The sequence below is a fragment of the Labeo rohita genome, chromosome 15 (genome assembly GCF_022985175.1).
Source record: "Labeo rohita strain BAU-BD-2019 chromosome 15, IGBB_LRoh.1.0, whole genome shotgun sequence".
In the NCBI taxonomy this organism is placed as follows: domain Eukaryota; kingdom Metazoa; phylum Chordata; class Actinopteri; order Cypriniformes; family Cyprinidae; genus Labeo; species Labeo rohita.
Window position 1 is genome coordinate 25,688,835 of NC_066883.1, and position 18,635 is coordinate 25,707,469.

At 33.4% G+C, this 18,635-nt stretch overlaps 1 protein-coding gene across 3 annotated transcripts in view; it reads left to right on the forward strand.

Moving 5' to 3' along the window:
- Positions 1-18,635, forward strand: part of gipr (gastric inhibitory polypeptide receptor) — a 34,917-nt gene that overhangs the window by 319 nt on the left and 15,963 nt on the right. The window contains exons 2-6 of one of the 3 annotated variants that reach the window (XM_051128904.1): positions 14,353-14,427; positions 14,951-15,110; positions 16,566-16,662; positions 17,022-17,129; positions 18,205-18,323. In XM_051128904.1, coding sequence (XP_050984861.1) covers positions 15,054-15,110; positions 16,566-16,662; positions 17,022-17,129; positions 18,205-18,323 — 381 coding nt within the window. In that variant the 5' untranslated portion in view covers positions 14,353-14,427; positions 14,951-15,053. The remainder of the gene's footprint in view (positions 1-14,352; positions 14,428-14,950; positions 15,111-16,565; positions 16,663-17,021; positions 17,130-18,204; positions 18,324-18,635) is intronic. The other 2 variants (XM_051128903.1, XM_051128905.1) reach the window with 2 other exon arrangements.

Here is an 18,635-nt window from a genome sequence, read left to right on the forward strand (position 1 = left end):
CCCAGCTATTTAAAGCGATCCCTAAGTGACAAAATATGATAATCTCTGCATGTGGGTAAATCGATTTTCTCATGCTGTTATGCATATGGTTCATAAACGACTCAAGCTATTCACATGCAAATATATTGTCCATATGCTTGGCGTGACAAGTATTTATAAGTCTAATTCTGTTTGTGTTATGGTATTTAGTAGGCTATGAATTATTAAAAATTTCAGAAGAACTTCTGTTGCTTGATGTTTTGACTAAATGTCCTCTTGTTCTCGATGGGAACCAGTAAATGCAAGTATATTTGAAATTGTTATATGCTTAATCAAAGATATTTATATAATAGCCATAAACTGCGAGATGATGTGCTATTTGTGTATTAGTCGCGGCTGAAGGGAGTTGTTAGGCACGGGTAACAGCTTTTTAACTGGTCGTAACCGGTGTGATTACATTTGTTGTTAACATGATATTTATTTTTATAGCTTTTTGCATATTAACCGTGTGGTGCGTTAAATAAAGTCTGATTTAATGTATTAATTCATAGAGCTTAAAATCAATTACCGGAGTGCAAATGAAGTTAAAGCATGTGGGATAGTCTTGAGAAAACCCAACATGTCTTAACAGCGGCGCACAAGACTTCTTGCAGGCTGTCTGGCCGGTTCTATCGTTAGTCAGAATATGTAAATTGTATTTTAAGTGTAATATGTAAAGGAACTGAGTCTGTCATTTAAAACAAATGTCTCTGTGGAAGCCTAAATAGAAGCATAATTACTTTAGTAAATTTTCACCATGGTAATATTTTGTAATTTCAACCACTGGCACAGAGGAAGCCAGACTTGTGTTATTACAGCAAAATATGCTATTAAAATGTCAACATTACAAATGACCCATACAACTTACCATTTTATAACACTAAAATCCTTTAAATAGTAAAACTTTCTTTTGTTGATATTTGTAGAGCATACTTATTTATCTATCTATCTATCTATCTATATTGATCGATCGATAGATAGATAGATAGATAGGTAGATAGATACACATTTAAACGTTTGGGATCAGTAAGATTTGTAAAGTTTTTAGAAAATTCTCTTACGCTCAACAAGGCTGCATTTACTTGATCAAAAATACAAAAAAAACCTGTAATATTGTGAAATATTATTACAGTTTAAAATAATGGTTTTGTATTTTAATATATTTTAAAGTATAATTTATTCCTGTTGTGCAAAGCTGAATTTTCAGCATCATTACTCCAGTCTTTAGTGTCACATGATCCTTCAGAAATCATTCTAATATGCTGCTTTATTACTTTTATTATCAATGTTGGAAACAGCTGTGCTGCTTAATATTGTTTTGGAACCTGTCATTATTTTTTCAGGATTCTTTGATGGAAAAAAGGTTAAAAAGGACACCATTTATTAAAATAAAAACCTTTTCTAACAAGTTTTGCTGTCACTTTCTATCAATTTAACACATCCTTGGCTAATAAAAGTATTAATTTCTCTTTTTTTTAAAAAAAAAAGAAAAAAAAAAGAATAAAAATATACTGACCACCAATTTTTAAATGGTAGATTGTTGTTATAAAATATTTCTATTTTAAATAAATGCTGTTTTTTTTTTATCACTTTTTATCCTGAAAGATGTATCACAGGTTCTAACAAATAATTAAGCAACACAACTGTTTTCAACGTTGATAATAAATCATCATATTAGAATGATTTCTTAAGAATCATGTAACACTGTTGACTGGAGCAATGATGCTGAAAATTCAGCTTTGCATCACAGGAATGAATAAGCCTTGATGAGCATAAGAAACTTCATTAAAAACATTAAAAATCTTACGGATCCCAAACTTTTTAATGACAGTGTAGATAGATATATTGTGAGCAGCGTGACCATGGTTAGAATTGATCCAAATTATAATGTGATGTAATGTAATGTGGAAAAAAGGACAGAGGTATCATATGACCTTTTTCCTCTTCAGTATTTAATTACTTTATTACTGGCATTCTGGGCTCATGCATGACAGTTATACCTATTTTGGGTTGTTTCTTAGAAAATGCCGCCATCTGTTTTCTCAGGACGAACAATTTATATGTAATTAACTGAAAAATCAGACATGCTTTATTCTATTTTAGTCATTCATCACCATCACATTTTAATGTGTTATATAAAAATCTATTCCTAAGCTTTGTTTATTTGTATTCAAATATGCTTGCACTTAGAATTTTGACATTAATTTTAACAATATTTTCTAAAAGCGTATTTAAAATTGTGTTTGAATTATTACATAAAATGTAACAAGTTTGATTGAGAGAATGAAAATGAATTATGATGTAATGAAGCACTTTTAGTAACAATGAAAAAAATATATAAACAGTGCACTAATTGCAATACTGAGGTGCGAAAGTATGATTTCTTGAAAGTGATAATTATAAACAAGCTAACCCAGCTTAACTGATTAGAGTAAGGAACTTCGAAGATTGTTATTTTATAGTGCTTCATATAAATATATCCACCTCTCCTATTTTCCAGGCACCGTCTGTGTTGCAAATATGAAGCCATTTATAAAAGCTGAGTGTTAAAAGGCGACAGCCTTGGCACCGCAGCAGGGGCAGAAAAACACACAGTGATAATGTTTTTCAACACTTCATCATAATCATTATAATTAATAGGACCGTGTGTGGTCATGTGAATGCTTTCCACTCTAAAGTGAAAGCAGCTAATAAAATCCCATCCTTGAGTCTTTTATACTCACAGAGTCAAGAGTTTAGTATATCAAATCATCACTGATTGTTTATTAGGGCACGCATACAGTACTTTTGTCTGCCAGCTTTACTTGATTGGAATTGCTTAGGGGGAAGCAATTATGGATGCTGAGAAACAACTCGTATGGGTGATTTGGCTTGCAGAATTGTCTGTTTGTCATGACAGTTCCCAGAAAGACAGAGTATGCTGTAAGACTTGAAGAAAGCAATGTCCTCTTTGATTATTCGCCCTGTTTTCAAGTGCCTCTTACTTTTTTGATTGTCTTTAAATATTTATGTTCACAGTGTTCTCGCTGTACACTGGCATAAGTGTTTGATTTATTCCTGGATTGTACAAGGATGCTATTTTGATCATGTTGTTTTGTATTTCACTACTTTGGAATATGCCAGACTGATCGTGACCACAACTATAGCATTCCTGCAGCTGTGGGTCTCAGGATTGTCTTGCATTTGCTTTGACCAGAAATAGAAACTAACTATGAGATCGTCTATTTTCAGATGATGTGCTAATGATTGTTGTGAAACACATGTTGTCAGAGAGTGGATGTGCGGTGTGCTGGGTTGAATGTTGGGTGAATATTGCAGTGTTTCACGGTTCACTGAACGTCCACCGAATACTCAGTCTATGAGAATTGTACCAGAAAGGAATTCAACACATGATTTTCTCACTTAAATGTGACGTTAACATACGTGAGATGGAGTTTTCTGCACTACAAAGTGCAAGTTCAGAGTAAAAGTGAGTGTGAAAATGCATATCAAAAAGTGATTTTCTCTGTGTCAGTGTTTTTCCTTTGTAAGGCAGTATTACAGTGTAAATCTTAATCTTCTTACACGCCACTGAAGGTTAGGTTAGTTTAAGAATGCACCTTTATTTTTAGTTTTTATCTAAACATTGCATAAATTCATGTAAATGTAAAAATGTGTTTTCTCATGTTTTCTAGCAAATACAGTTCAAGTCACTATATGTGACCCACAAAACCAGTCATAAGTGTAAATTCCTCGAAATTGAGATTTATACATCAGCTGAAAGCTGAATAAATAAGCTTTCCGTTGATGTATGGTTTGTTAGGATTAGAAAATCTGTTTGAAAATCAAATGGTGCAAAAAAATCTAAATATTGAGAAAATCGCCTTTAAAGTTGTCCAAATGAAGTTCATAGCAATGCATATTACTAATCAAAAATGAAGTTTTGATATATTTACAGTGGGACATTTACAAAATATCTTTATGGAACGTGATCTTTACTTAATATCCTAATGATTTTTGGCATAAAAAATAAATAAATAAATTTGACCCATACAATGTATTTTTGCCTATTGCTACAAATATACCTGTGCTACTTAAGACTGGTTTTGTGGTCCAGGGTCACATTTAATTATTTCTAGGGCTGGGTTTGACACACATTTCATAATTCAATTTGATTCTGATTCACAAGCATGATTCGATTTGATAGTGGTTATTTTGGATATATATCAGGTACAGTACATGACAAATTTTCAAACTAATGCTGTAAAATACATGAGAGTCAGTTGGTACTACGTTACTATAATATTGAGGGTTAAAATGAACCGAAATAAAATGAACTAAAATGAAATTAGTATACAAACTCTTAAAGTACACTCAGTGATGTTTTTCTAACTTACAATAACAATTATATATCTACTGTAATTTGTTTTGTCATAAAAACAGATTTATTCAAACAAAAATTCAAACATTGAAGAACAGTAAAAATTATAATTAATATGTTGTATACTGCATATATTTAGCAAAATGCTCCTCTCTAGAGTTTATTTTTCCAGCTGACTAATGAGTTTATGGTCATCGAATATGTTTTTTCTGAGGTAAATGTGACGTTACGTGACAGTTTACAAGCCGTTTTATATTGACGTCTTTGCTTGGTTGAAACAATGATTGAGTGATTACATAAGACTGGATATGGATTTTGGTAAGTTGTACCCAGTGTTGGCGAGTAACTAGTTACATGTAACGGAATTACGTAATTTAATTACAAAATAAATGTAATTGTAAAAAAAAATGAAAAAATGTGTAATTAAATTACAGTTACTTTTGAAAAATGCCAGTGATTACAAAGGGGATTACATCAGAATTTTTTCACACACCCACCCCCACTTACAGATTTAATTGACTTCTTTCATAAATTGCATTGACTGCTCTAAAATGAGACACAAATGTTTCAGGAGTTTAGGACACATGCTTATTTGATAACTGTTTTATTTCCTATTTGGGTTTATGCATAAACTTTATTTTTTAAGATTTTTTCCAAGGCATTGTTAGATGCTAGTGTTTTCTGTCTATAACTATGCAAACATTTGATTTCAAACCCAGTTCATATCTATTAAACTATTTCTTGTTATGATTTCAAATCTGTATTTAACCTCACAATGATCTCAAAGTAAATAAGAGCTGTTGAGTCTGAATTTGGGGCACTGGTGGCAATAGCCTCGTGGTTAGTGTGCCGACATATAGCGCAACTGCGCTCACGATGACCTGAGTTTGATTCCTGTCTTGAGGCCCTTTGCTAATCCCGCTCAACTCTCTCCTCCCAGCTCTTTCCTGTCATCTCTCTACTGTCCTATCACAATAAAAGGCATAAAAAGCCCCTCAAAAAAAGTAAAAAAAAAAAGTCTGTGGTGGCTGTGCTTTAAAATAAATTATTACATGGCTCTGTGGAATGCTTGATTCTAATTGGTCAGTCATGACATTCCAAGGTATGTTATTCCCTGATAACAACTGGTAAAAGCTAATAACTCAGACTCATTCGGGGCAACTTAAGTCAGTGCTATATGCTTGATAGTTTTTCTTGGCGGAAGCTTTGCGTTTGGTTAGCTAATAAAATATTAAAGCTCAATTCAATATTATGTAGACAATTTCTTAATTCTGTCATCCTGGCATCGTGGACTCGCTCTATTGTTTCATACAAACGCAGATGCTGCCATTTTTTTTTTTTTGTACACTGTAATGGATTATAAGATAACTAAAAAAACTAGTACTACTACTTATTTATTTATGTGAAATGTTGTGTAAGAAAAGTGGTATGACTGCACTGTATCCCTAAAATGTCTAGTTTGAACTTGCCGTTTGCTAGCTACTGATTTCTTCATGGAAGCTTTGCGTTCAAATATTTCAACTCAGATCAGTATTTCATGTCTGATTATTTTGACATGAAACATTTAAATAATCTATCAAGCAGCTGTGTAATAAGTGGGATAATGTACATCCAGCCAGTTGTTATCACAAAATAAAGATTATCCCTTACTTATAATCTTAATTCAAGTGATGAAGGATTTTGAAAGTCCGACAGTAATCAGTGTTGAGTGCTACTGTAAGGTTAACTCTGCCTGGTTTAAATGTTTCAAAATGATTAACAGTTGAAAATACTAGAAATATAAAAAAGTAATCGAAAAGCAATTAAAAGTAATAAGTTACATTACTTTAATAAAGTAATTGAAAAGTTACACTACTTATTACATTTTAAATCAAGTAACTTGTAATCTGTAACCTATTACATTTACAAAGTAACCTTCCCAACACTGGTTGTACCCTTTCTTTTAACATACCTTCGGGTGTTTATTAATGTTTATTTTGTTTTGAAACTGCTAAAGCAGAGGCATGGCTCTACGCTTACTTTCCTTTTTAGGAGCAGTTGTGCTCCTAACTTAAAAAATTTAAGAGCACAGGTACTAATAAAAAAAATCTGATAAAAAATTAGCTTTCCCATTACGAGGTGATATTTGACTCCTTAAAGTGATATACAGGCGAATGTTGTTTTTAGCTTTGTAATGGCATTTTTCTAACTTTATTAAAAGTATATAATCTTTTATGTCAAATTTTTAAAAAATTGTAAGCTTTTTAAAAAATTTAATTAAAACAACACACTGCAAAAAATGCTTTTCTTAGATTTTTGTCATGTTTCCAGCCAAAATATTGACAAATTCTTAAATCAAGAAGAGTTTTCTAGACAAGCAAAAATTATTGTCTTGTTTTCAGAAAAAAATACATCAAATTTGAGTTTTTGCTTAGAACAAGCAAAATAATCTGCCAGTGAGGTTAGCAAAATAATCTTATTTCAAGCAGAAAACAAGATTTTTTTTTTTTTTGGAAAACAAGACAATAATTTTTGCATGTCTAGAAAATCCTTCTTGATTTTAAAATTTTTAGATATTTTGACTGGAAACAAGACAAAAAACATAAGTAAGAAAATCATTTTTTGAACATGTAGAATAAGAGTAAGTTACCAATCAAAGGAAATCAGTATTAACAAAATGATGGCACAGAAGAACACAAAAGTAGGTTGTAGGTGTATTTTCATATGTTTAATGAGGCTCATGTGGCATGAGTGCAATCAAATTCATAAATTCATGTTTTAAATATAACATTTTTAATATAGAAATATTAAATGATTTAAATAACTGAAAAAATACTCTAAAAATGAAATGGCAAGCCACTGATTTAATTACTGAATCATTCATTCATTTGATCCGTTTGAATGGCTGATTCATTCAGGAATAAAGCAAGTCTTTGTGAATGGGAAATTGAATCATTGACTCACTAGATTTGTTTAAAAACGCACATTCATTCGTAAACTAAACAATGCTGTGTTTGAATGTGCAGAGACTCAGTTGTGACTCATTTCAAACTATTTTTGAGGATGAAATAGAGCAAAATCAGGCAGTAGTGTTATAGTCAGACAATGTAAGTAACTAAATATTAACTTCTCGTTTATTTAACTGTTGTATTAAATCAATATCTCATTAACAAACTCCCTTAAAAATGATCAAAAGCTGTCACTCATCTTAGTTCATCGCAGTCTCACAAAGTTCCACTATAATCAACGGAGCTCTCTACACTGCACAATGAATCTCTTATTTACACTCCCTCTACACTTTGTTTGTAAAAGGATTTGTGAGATATGTCTGTGATGCATTACTCAACGTTGCAAAAACACGTAGAAACCTTTGAAGCTCCCCTCAGCGCAAACACAAATATGCTAATCGGGTCAGTCACACTGGTGCTCCTAAATATTGTTTCATAGTCGCACGCAATAGTTTTCAGGTGCATTTGGTCGCACTGTAGAGCCCTGAGAGGTGCAGCGATCTGTCACTCCTCATTAAACGGACTTTGTTTCATACAAAATTAACAAAGCACAAAGATTATTGCGATTTATTGAATGGGAAGTGTGCTATGTTCTGTTCATTAACTGAAAACAGGCTAGACTAATTGATTCTTGGGATTTTGTAAAAAAAATCGAGAAATAAATATTTTTTACTCAGCCTTAATTAGTTCAAAAATTCAATATAGAACAATTCGACCTCGTTTGTCAGCTTTCAAAGAAAAGGTTGATATTCTAAACTCCAAATGCTTTTGTGGAATTATTGTCTGTTCCAGCTTTAAAAATAACTTTGATTTGATTTTGAATATTTCTGAATCACCCTCCAAACAATGACTGCATGGACTGCTTATAACCTCACAGAGGGTGCATTACAGTCCAGTAGATATAAATAAACAGATACGGCTAATGGAACATCCATTTTTCTTTTTGACCCTTCGAACTGTGGGACTGGTTTTGGGAAGCCATTTTTGATGTTCATAGATTACTCTAAACTAAGGATGTAGTATAAGAATGTTAAACAAGCTGCTTTAAACAAAGAGTGTGTGCTGTTAAAAGTAGTACAAGGAGGTTCAGTGTTTCAGCTCTTTAATAGATCTCCAAACATGCCCATTCTGCATTCCACTTCTGTGAGCAGAGAACAACACTCACCCGTCAAACACAATACAGACCTTTGATGATTTATATGAATTATATTTGGCTTGTCAAACTAAGAAAGCAATGTCTAAATCAAACTAGCCAGGAGTTTAAAGCAATGGCTATCTATTCTGTGCCGGGTGAGATACAGTTCTAGCAAAAATGCCTTTTGCAAACCACTGTGAACATTAGCAGTGTGTAGGAAATGACAGGAATATGATGCTGGATACTTTGTTGATAGTGCAAGGCTGATGTAACCTGTAAAAAATGTAAAAAAATTAATCAAAGTAATAGTTCAGCCAAAAATAAACATTTAGTGAAGGCCATCCAAGATTTTGTTTCTTCATCAGTACATATTTGGAGAAATTAGCATCACTTGCTCATAAATGGATCCTCTGCAGTGAATTGGTGCCGTCAGAATGTCCAAACAGCTGATAAAAACATCACAGATCGCTTTTCGCTTCACAGAATATTAATTGATAGACTGGAATTGTGTGAATTATTTTTTTATCAGCCGTTTGGACCTGCATTCTGACGGCACCCATTCACTGCAGTGGATCCATTGGTGAACAAAAGATGCAATGCTAAATTTCTCCAAATCTGATGAAGAAACAAACTCGTCTTTATCTCAGAGAGCCTGAGGGTTAGTTTATTTTCAGCAAAGTTTCCTTTGTGGGTGAGCTAATCCTTTAGCGAATAGATAGATTCCACAGTAGACCATAGGATACGTCATTCACTTACATGAGTAATAAATGATGCATTGGAGGTCAGACTGCAGGCAGGCTTTGAGTTGTGTAAACAAGTATATAGCCGTAGCTAATCTGGCTCACTAATGTAGTTTCTGCTTTTAAGGTTTCGTTGGTGTTGCACTTATTAGACACACTGTTAGTGTGTGAAGGTCTCTGAGTTCATACAGCCTGAAACATAAGCTATTACTCTTTTTCGCTTTCTGTTTCTCTCAGAGCTTTAAGTGAAGGGCAGGACTCTTAAAAAGTAGGGTGATGAAAATGCAGATGGAATCGCAGAATTCAGACGGAATAAAAACGGAATTTACTCTATATTGCGGAATCACGGAATTCGTTAAAGTTTGGATGAATTAATCAAAAGTGGGTCAGTACAGTTAATTCAAAATATGACTATATGGACTAGTGTCTGTGAATATTAAGGTGCAAATGTACTATTTAAATATGAATCCTGCATGCTTGTCTCTGTGTGAATGAATGGCGCAGATTAGGGCTGCACGATTAATCGCACGTTATTGTGAGGCGCGCTTAGTCAATGAAGCCAGTACTTTGATTAGTAGTAAAGCTCCTGAGAAAAACTATCGTCATATTGTACAAACAGAAACGTAAAGGTCTTCACAAAAACCTGTCAAAATAAAAGTTGAGTTTAACATGAAGAAACTGTGACAGAAATGTACTGTCATTGCATTAATACATTACAATACATTATTCTTTAAGTAATATTTACCAGAAAAAAATATTTGCCAGAATTTATTTACCAGAAAAAAATTAATAGCCTACACAATACAGTATTTCTGAAAATAAAATTAAAATAAATTAAATAGTAATACATTGTTTTTAAGAAAAATCAGTTAATTAGAGATGCTTCTGATTTGTTAAAATTTGAAGAAAAAAATGGAATTCAGACATTCTGTTCTGTTTTTTTTAAATAATTTTTCAGCAATGTTGCATTAAGCTGATTGAAAGTGACAGCGATTGTTGAAAAAGATTTTTATTTCATATAAATGCTGTTCTGTGAAACATTATTTTTATCAAATAATCCTGGAAATGTATTACTAAATGCAATGACAGTACATTACAATACATTATTTTTTAAGTAATATTTATCAGAAAAAATATTTCCCAAAATGTATTTACCAGAAAATAGTCTACACAACACAGTATTTCTGAAAATAAAATAAAATAGTAATAAATTATGTTTTGTTTTAAAATAAAATGAATTAATTAGAGATACTTTTAATTTTTTTAAAAAAATTAAAAAACAAAAACATTAAAGTGGGATTCAGAAAAAGAAAAAAGGGGAAAAATGTAATTTGGGAAAAAATAAAATGGATTTCATGTAGGACCCTATATAAGCTGCAGATCCCAGATTTTATTTGTGTTGAAATTCAAATAACGTGAAAAATCAAGATGTACTAATGCTTTCCTTAAATTGCATCGATCGTCATTTAAGTCGTATTTTTTTCTTATAAATAATGGTTAAATGAATCATAGTTTTGCATATTCAGTCAGATCCTTATTGCAGCTTATTTTGCTTATTTTTCCTTTTTTTTTTGACTCTTTGGTATGAAATAGATGATGTCACAACTTTATGCTTGACTTTATGCTGGAAAGTAAGTCCAAGTATCATTATTTTACAGACATAATTATGTAGGTCAGACATAATCAACTGTTTTGTTTGTTAATTATTACTTTTATTCAGCAGTGTTGCATTAAACTGATCAAAAGTGACAGTGATTGTTGCAGAAGATTTTTATTTCATAAAAATGCTGTTCTATTAATTCTAAAACTTAATGACAACTTATACGAAAATATTAAGCAGCACAATTGTTTTCAGATGTAATAAAAATAATAACTAATAATGTTTCTTGAACACCAAATCAGCATATTAGAATGATTTCTGAAGTAGAGTGAAGACTTATAATAATATTATTACAATATGATATTTCACAATATCACCTTTTTACTGTATTCTTTTTATATTGATCAGATGTAGCCTTGGTGAGCAAGAGACGCAAGTAGGTTGGAATGACATACAGTAGTATAATATACAGTAGTTCAGGGCTGAAAACCTGATAATTGCTGGTGTGAATCTCACAAGAAGTCATGAGATATCATCATTGGTCAAGAAACTTTACTCCAGCAAGATTGTGCCTGTATTAAGTGTACTGTAAGTAAATGAATAATGAACTACATGACTATCTGTGTACATTCTCTGTTATTTTTTTCATATTGTGATGTACAGTTAATCAGTGAGACTATTTGATTTATGACTGATTTCTAGCAGCTCTGTGATGTTGCTGTTGATTGTCTTATGGAAACTGCCATGCCTGGAATAAAACATACTTGCCAGCTTAACTGGCAGGTGAGCGCTCTCCACTTGCCTTTAAGAGATGTATTGTCTAATGACCTCTTTTCTTATCCTTAAATGGTTGCTTGTGAATTGTCGGTTGGTGTGCCATGAGGGTTGGCAATCTGATGTGGTTTAGAGTCATCTGACTGTGTCCAGGGTTTGGTGTAATTATATTTCTGGCCGGGGCACAAATGTATATTCCTTGTTACTCTATGAATTAATCAAGAGAACCTTGAAAGGTGATGCAGTATAAACACTTGCGAATTGGTTTCGCCTTCAGGACTAATTTGTTGTGTAACTCTATCTAAGTCATGCACACCCCACAAATTAGTTGTTTAAAAATGTGCCCAGGACGTTAACGGTAAAATGACAACACAGTCATTACATAAATACAGGCTGATGCCATCTGCTCAAGATAATTTAGTGAGGTGCTGTCTCAAAAATCTAGTCCTAAGGCCATAGACGACTGAGGAAAACAATGCAAATGCAATTAAGATAAAATGCAACAATTAAGCAAAATACAGTTGACGTCAAAAGTTTACATACGCCTTGCGGAATCTGCAAAATGTTAATTATTTGACCAAAATTAGAGGGATCATTCAAAATGCATGTAATTTTTTAGTTAGTACTGACCTGAATAAGATATTTCACACATAAAAGATTGATAAAAATGACCCTGTTCAAAAGTTTTCATACACTTGATTCTTACATCTGTGTTGTTGCTTGAATAATCCACAGCTGTGTTTTTTGTTTAGTGGTAGTTGTTCATGAGTCCCTTGTTTGTCCTGAACAATCCTTCAGGTTCCACAAATTCTTTGGTTTTTTAGCATTTTTGTGTATTTGAACCCTTTCCAACAATGACTGTATGATTTTGAAATCCATCGTTTCACATGATGCATGAAGAGATGCATGTACATTTTTCTTAATTTGCCTAAATATCATATTTTTTTCATTTAGTACTGCCACTCAGAAGCTATAGAAGATTCTTAAATGTTTCCCAGAAGACAAACGTATGACTAAAATTTACCCTGATTTGTGGGACCTGAAGGAATTTTCTGAAGAACAGCAGGCAGTTTAACTGTTCAGGGACTCATAAACAGCTATAAAAAATAATAATAATAAGAAGAAGAAAACCCTATGGATCATTCAAGTAACAACACAGTATTAAGAATCATGTGTATGTAAAATTTTGAATATTTAAAAATTCAACTATAATTTTGTCTTGTGGACTATATGTAAACGTCTTTTAGGTGAAATGTCTCATTCAGGTCAGTACTAAATAAAAAATGACATGCATTTTGTACAATCCCTCTTATTTTGGTAACCTTTACAGATTCTGCAAGGTGTATGTAAACTTTTGACTTCAGCTGTAGTAGGGAGGAGAAACACTTTCCTTAAGTTTTGTTGTTGATATAAAAACTAAATTGGGTTAGTATCAAAAATTTTGTATACTGAAAAAAAAAACCAGTTCAAAAATACTGCTTCATTTTACCACTATTTAGAGAAGCCTTTAATGGAAATATTACCAGTTTTCATGTTTATATAATCAACTACATAACTAATTATGTAATCATAATTATGGAAGACTTTACAGACTGTGCTCAAGGTCAGAGTTTTCCCTTTTTATTTAATTAGTGAAATTACAGGTGAAGCTACAGGTGAGGCAAAACAAGTAAACTCTGTTTATATTCCCCTAACAATGTGATTAGAGTGATTACATTGGTGTCCTCTTCCTGAATTTCCTTCTTTAAAGGAGAAGTCCACTACCAAAACAAAGATTCACATATAGTTTACTCACCCCTTTGTCATCCAAGATGTTCATGTCTTTCTTTCTTCAGTCGTAAAGAAATTGTTTTTTGAGGAAAACATTTCTTCATTTTTCTCCATATAATGGACTGATATGGTGCCCCGATTTTGAACTTCTAAAATTTTATAAAAATAATACAATTTCTATAATTTTTAATGTCAGACGCTCATCTTGTCTTACTCTGCCTGGACTGTTTTTTTTTTCCAGTTCATGACAGTTAGGGTATGTCGAAAAACTCCCATCTCGTGTTCTTCCTCAACTTCAACATCGTCCTATATCACTGTTTTACCTTTTTTGTTAAGGGTGTTTGATCTTCTTTGCATGTTTACTTGCAAAGACTGGGTCGGTACTTCTGCAGCAATGTAGGATGATTTTGGAATGATTTTTAAAGTTGAGGGAGAAATTACGATCTGAGTTTTTCGAGATACCCTAACTGTCTTAAACCAGAATACACAGAGTTCAAGGAGAGCAAGAAAAGACGAGCGTTTGGCATTAAAAAGTATATAAATTGTATTATTTTTATAAAAAAAATAACCAATAGTTGCGTTAAATAAGACCCTTGTTTCTCGGCTGGGATGGTTTACAACCGCATTTAAACTGCATTTTGGAAGTTCAAACTCGGGACACAAAATCAGTCCATTATATGGAGAAAAAAAATGTTTTCCTCAAAAAACAATTTCTTTATGACTGAAGAAAGAAAGACATGAACATTTTGGATGACAAGGGGGAGAGTACATTATATGTGAATCTTTGTTTTGAAAGTGAACTTCTCCTTTAAGTCCTTCGTGGGTGTGTTTATACCCTCAGCACTTTCCAGCCTGTTTAACACAAAACCAGCTAAATTATTCAACACCAACCTGAACATACATGATTTAACCAGAGACTCCTTTGTTTACACAGCATCTCGATTAAGCATACTGTTTTTCCTTCTGAGCTTGCAGAGTCTTCAGTCAACTGTTTCTCAGGAAAGGAGTTCAAATGACCTTCCTCCTTGCCATTATCGATTGGGGTGAGATTTAGCAACAGTGTCTGGATTTTATTGTCTGCTACAGGGCTTAGTCACCCAATTTTGAGAAAGTCAGAGTTTATTTTTAGAGAAACGGTTTCCTCATTGTAATCCACTGTATTTTTGAGAATTTTTTCAGTGTATTTAATTCTGTTTGGCGCAATGTCACGTTTCACAGTTTTTAGGGATGGTCTGGTAATTAATTATGAGATTTGTTCAAGATTGCATTTAGCAGTGCTATTAAATAATGAATGTTTTAAATGTTGAATATAATTACTCAATTTTGGCAGGTCTTGCTTTTTTGAAGTGACTGACAAAACACTTGTTTTGGTTATGTCAACACTGAACTACATGTATGTACATGTCTAAGGAAAATATCACAAACCTTTATGCAATAAAAATCAAGCAGTATTCAGGCAGATAGAAACTGGAGGTTCAAGGGCTTGAAGCTATTTGGTTGTTAATTTTTTTCAGCCGTCAGATTTGTGTTTCCCTTAGTATTCTCTGCCGTGTTTCAATCTTGAAGGGTGCAGCTGGTGGCGCACAGGTGGGAAAGAATGGCCTACCCTGGTTCTGGTTGGACGAGGGCCCAGCTTTAAGATTTATGGCCTCTGGTACCTGTCTCAGTGATGAAGAGCACCCCCACCATCTTCCTCCTCACTCTATCTGTCTTGTGCAGAGCTAAGGTATGAATCAACAAACATTTACAGCAAAAATTAGTAACTTACTGCTAATGCATTTCTACATGTTCCTAAAATACAGCAAGTGTGTGTGTGTGTTTTCACATAAAGCTCTCATATGACATGCAATGCTTCTTACTTAAAGGAGAAGGCCACTTCACAAAAAACAAAGATTCACATATAATGTACTCACCCCCTTGTCATCCAAGATGTTCATGTCTTTCTTTCTTCAGTAGTAAAGAAATTATGTTTTTTTTAGGAAAACATTTCTGCATTTTTCTCCATATAATGGACTGATAGGGTGCCCCGATTTTTAAACTTCTAAAGTTTAAATGCGGCTTCAAACGATCCCAGATGAGATTGTAAACAATCCCAGCCGAGGAAGAAGGGTCTTATCTAGCAAAACGATTGGTTATTTTCATAAAAATAATACAATTTGTATACTTTCTAATGTCAAACGCTCGTCTTGTCTAGCTCTTCCCTACCTCTGTTTTTTTTCGGTTCATGTCAGTTAGGGTTTGTCGAAAAACTCCCATCTCATGTTCTCCCTCAACTTCAAAATCGTCCTGTTTTACCTTTTTTGTTAAGGGTGTTTGATCTTCTTTGTATGTTAACTTTGCAAAGACTGGGACAGTACTTCTACAGCGATGTAGAAGAAGAAAGAAAGACATGAACATCTTGAATGACAAGGGGGTGAGTACGTTATCTGTAAATTGTTGTTCTGGAAGTGAACTTCTCTTTTAACAAGGTTACAGTCTCTATTTGTAATTGCATGCACTCTTAAAAAAATAGGTTGCAGAAGAGTGCTTTAGAAGAACCATTTTTGGGTTCATCAAAGAAATGTTAAGTGGACAGTTCTCTAAAAAACCTTTTATTCTTAGCGTTAAAGGATTAGTTCACTTCTGAATTAAAATTTCCTGATAATTTACTCACCCCAATGTCATGCAAGATGTTCACGTCTTTCTTTCTTCAGTTGAAAAGAAATTAAGGTTTTGAGAAAAACATTCCAGGATCTGTCTCTATATAGTGGACTTCAATGGGGATCAATGGGTTAAAGGTCCAAACTGCAGTCAGAAAAAAGGGTCTTATTTAAAATTGATATACTTTTTTAACCACAAATGCTCGTCTTGCACCTGCACCCTTTGAAGCTGCATTGAAACTTTTTTCCTCAAAAAACCTTCATTTCTTTTCGACTGAAGAAAGAAAGACATGAACATCTTGAACTAATGAACTAATTCTTTAAGAACATTTTAATAATCTAAAGAGCCTTTTCCTAGTATAAAGAAGCTTTTATGCAAAGAAAGGCTTCCATGGACGTTGAAGGTTCTTCACGGAACTATCGATGCATGCAGGGTGATGAATTTTGGACAATAAGACCAGAAACATATCAAAGCAGTAAATAAGGACAATTTGGAATTTATTTTGAGAAAGATGTAACCTTGTGTCATATGTGTCTTTCAGAGTGTGTGTGGGAAGACGGTGAAGGACACAGTGCAGGAATGGAACAGGTATCGGAACGAGTGCATCGTGAAGATAAGCTCACAACCCACTCCCTCGGGTAGGCTTTAGCTCACCCCATCTGTGTGTGTGAGTGAGTGAGTGAGTGTGTGTGTGTTTCTATATCAACATTGGAAAACAGCTAGTTGAGATTTACTATGTCTATAAAGAGACGTAAACACACAGAGAGGTACGTTTCACTAACCACTCTAAATGTTTGCCATGAATCTTTCTTGCTATATAAATCTTGCTTGCAAACAGCAAGGAGTGTCAATAAGGATAACGTTACACTTCTAACATGGAATTTGACAATTATATATACAATTTCAAATATAATGTAAGCTCTGACAGGGGTAAATAGAAGTATTAAACCTGTCTGGATCAGCTTCATATTCACATCAAGTCTATTTTCTCCATTAGGTTTGTTTTGCAAAAGCATGTTTGATATGTACGCTTGTTGGACAGATGGAGTTCCCAACACAACTGTGAAAGTGCCGTGCCCCTGGTATCTGCCCTGGTACGATCAAGGTATGGCTGTCAATGATAGTGCCTGTTGGTTTATGAATGTCATGCAGTTCAACATATTTATTTAAAGAAATAGTTCACCCAAAAATGAACCTGTATACGTTTTTTTTCTTATGTGGAACACAAAAGAAAATATTTTTAAGAACCAAACAATTGTTAGTCCCCACTAAATTCCATAGAAGTGAAAGAAATACAATGGAAGTCAATGGGGACCATCAACTGTTTGATTACCAGTATTCTTCAAAATAAAAACTTTTACATTTAACATAAAAAGCAAACTCATACAGGTTTGGAACGACATGAGGGTGAGTAAACGATGACAGAATGTTCATTTTTGGGTGAACTATCCGTTTAAAGGTTCAATGGATAGTCTACCTAAAAATAAAAATGTTATCATTTTTCACCCTCATGTTATTGCAAACATGGATGACTGACTTACTGTACTTCTGTGGAAGATAAAAGAATGAAGAAAAATGTTGGTAAACAAGCAGGTTCACTTCCCACGGACTTCCATTGTATGGACTGAAATACGGAAGTCAATAAGACACGAACATGAGGGTGGAAAAAAAGATTACAGACTTTTCAAACCTTTGTTTGCATTCAAATCTTTTATTATGTTAAATTTAATCTTAGGATTTTCTGTATGATGCTAGGATGTTGTAGAGCATGTATATGCAATTTCTAAGCTTGTTCAGTACCCTAAGGTACAAAAGCTAAAAGGTACATCTTTGTACCTTATTTACCCCTGAATGCTACATATTAGTACCTTTAAGGTATCTAAAATGTGCACATTAGTGCATACTTTTTAGCATTAGAATTACTGTTTTGAAAGATTACTGCCTTAGTGACAGCTTTGTACCTTTTATTCAAGAGTGTTGGACTCTTTTACAACACGCTGACCGTGAGAATGAGCGATAATGGTGTTTTTGTTAGCTCATTATGAATTATGTTGCTTGTAATTTACTAGTTGTGTTCAGTCAGCACTGAATTAATAAAAAAGGTTCATAGTGGACTCTCAAATATTAGACATGTTGCAATGCAGTAGCTCAAAGTTGTTGTCTGTTACTGTCCTCTGTAGTGCGTAATGGGGTTGTGTCACGGGAATGCGGTCCAGATGGCCAGTGGCTCACTGTCAACCACAGCCGCACATGGAGAGACCACTCACAATGCAATGTAGATGACAACCGGGAGAAACAGGTACAGTAAAGAGACCCTAAACAGAGCATTAAATGCTGTGTAAAATGAGAAAGAAACCTAAAATGAGTATGGATTAGATTTGGTAGATTTTAGTGGATTTCTTTTAGGGCAAATCCAGTGTTGTGAACGTGACATTTTGCGGCCGCTTAGGGAATGTTTGTGTAAACAATATACCAAAGCATCTGTTTATATTTTAATAAACCCTTGTCGATAGAGTCTAAACATTAGAAAAATGTCAGTCTATGCATGAGTTTTCTATGTTAAAAAAAGGAAATAATCATGCGTTGTGGATGTGACAAAAACACAGTTTTG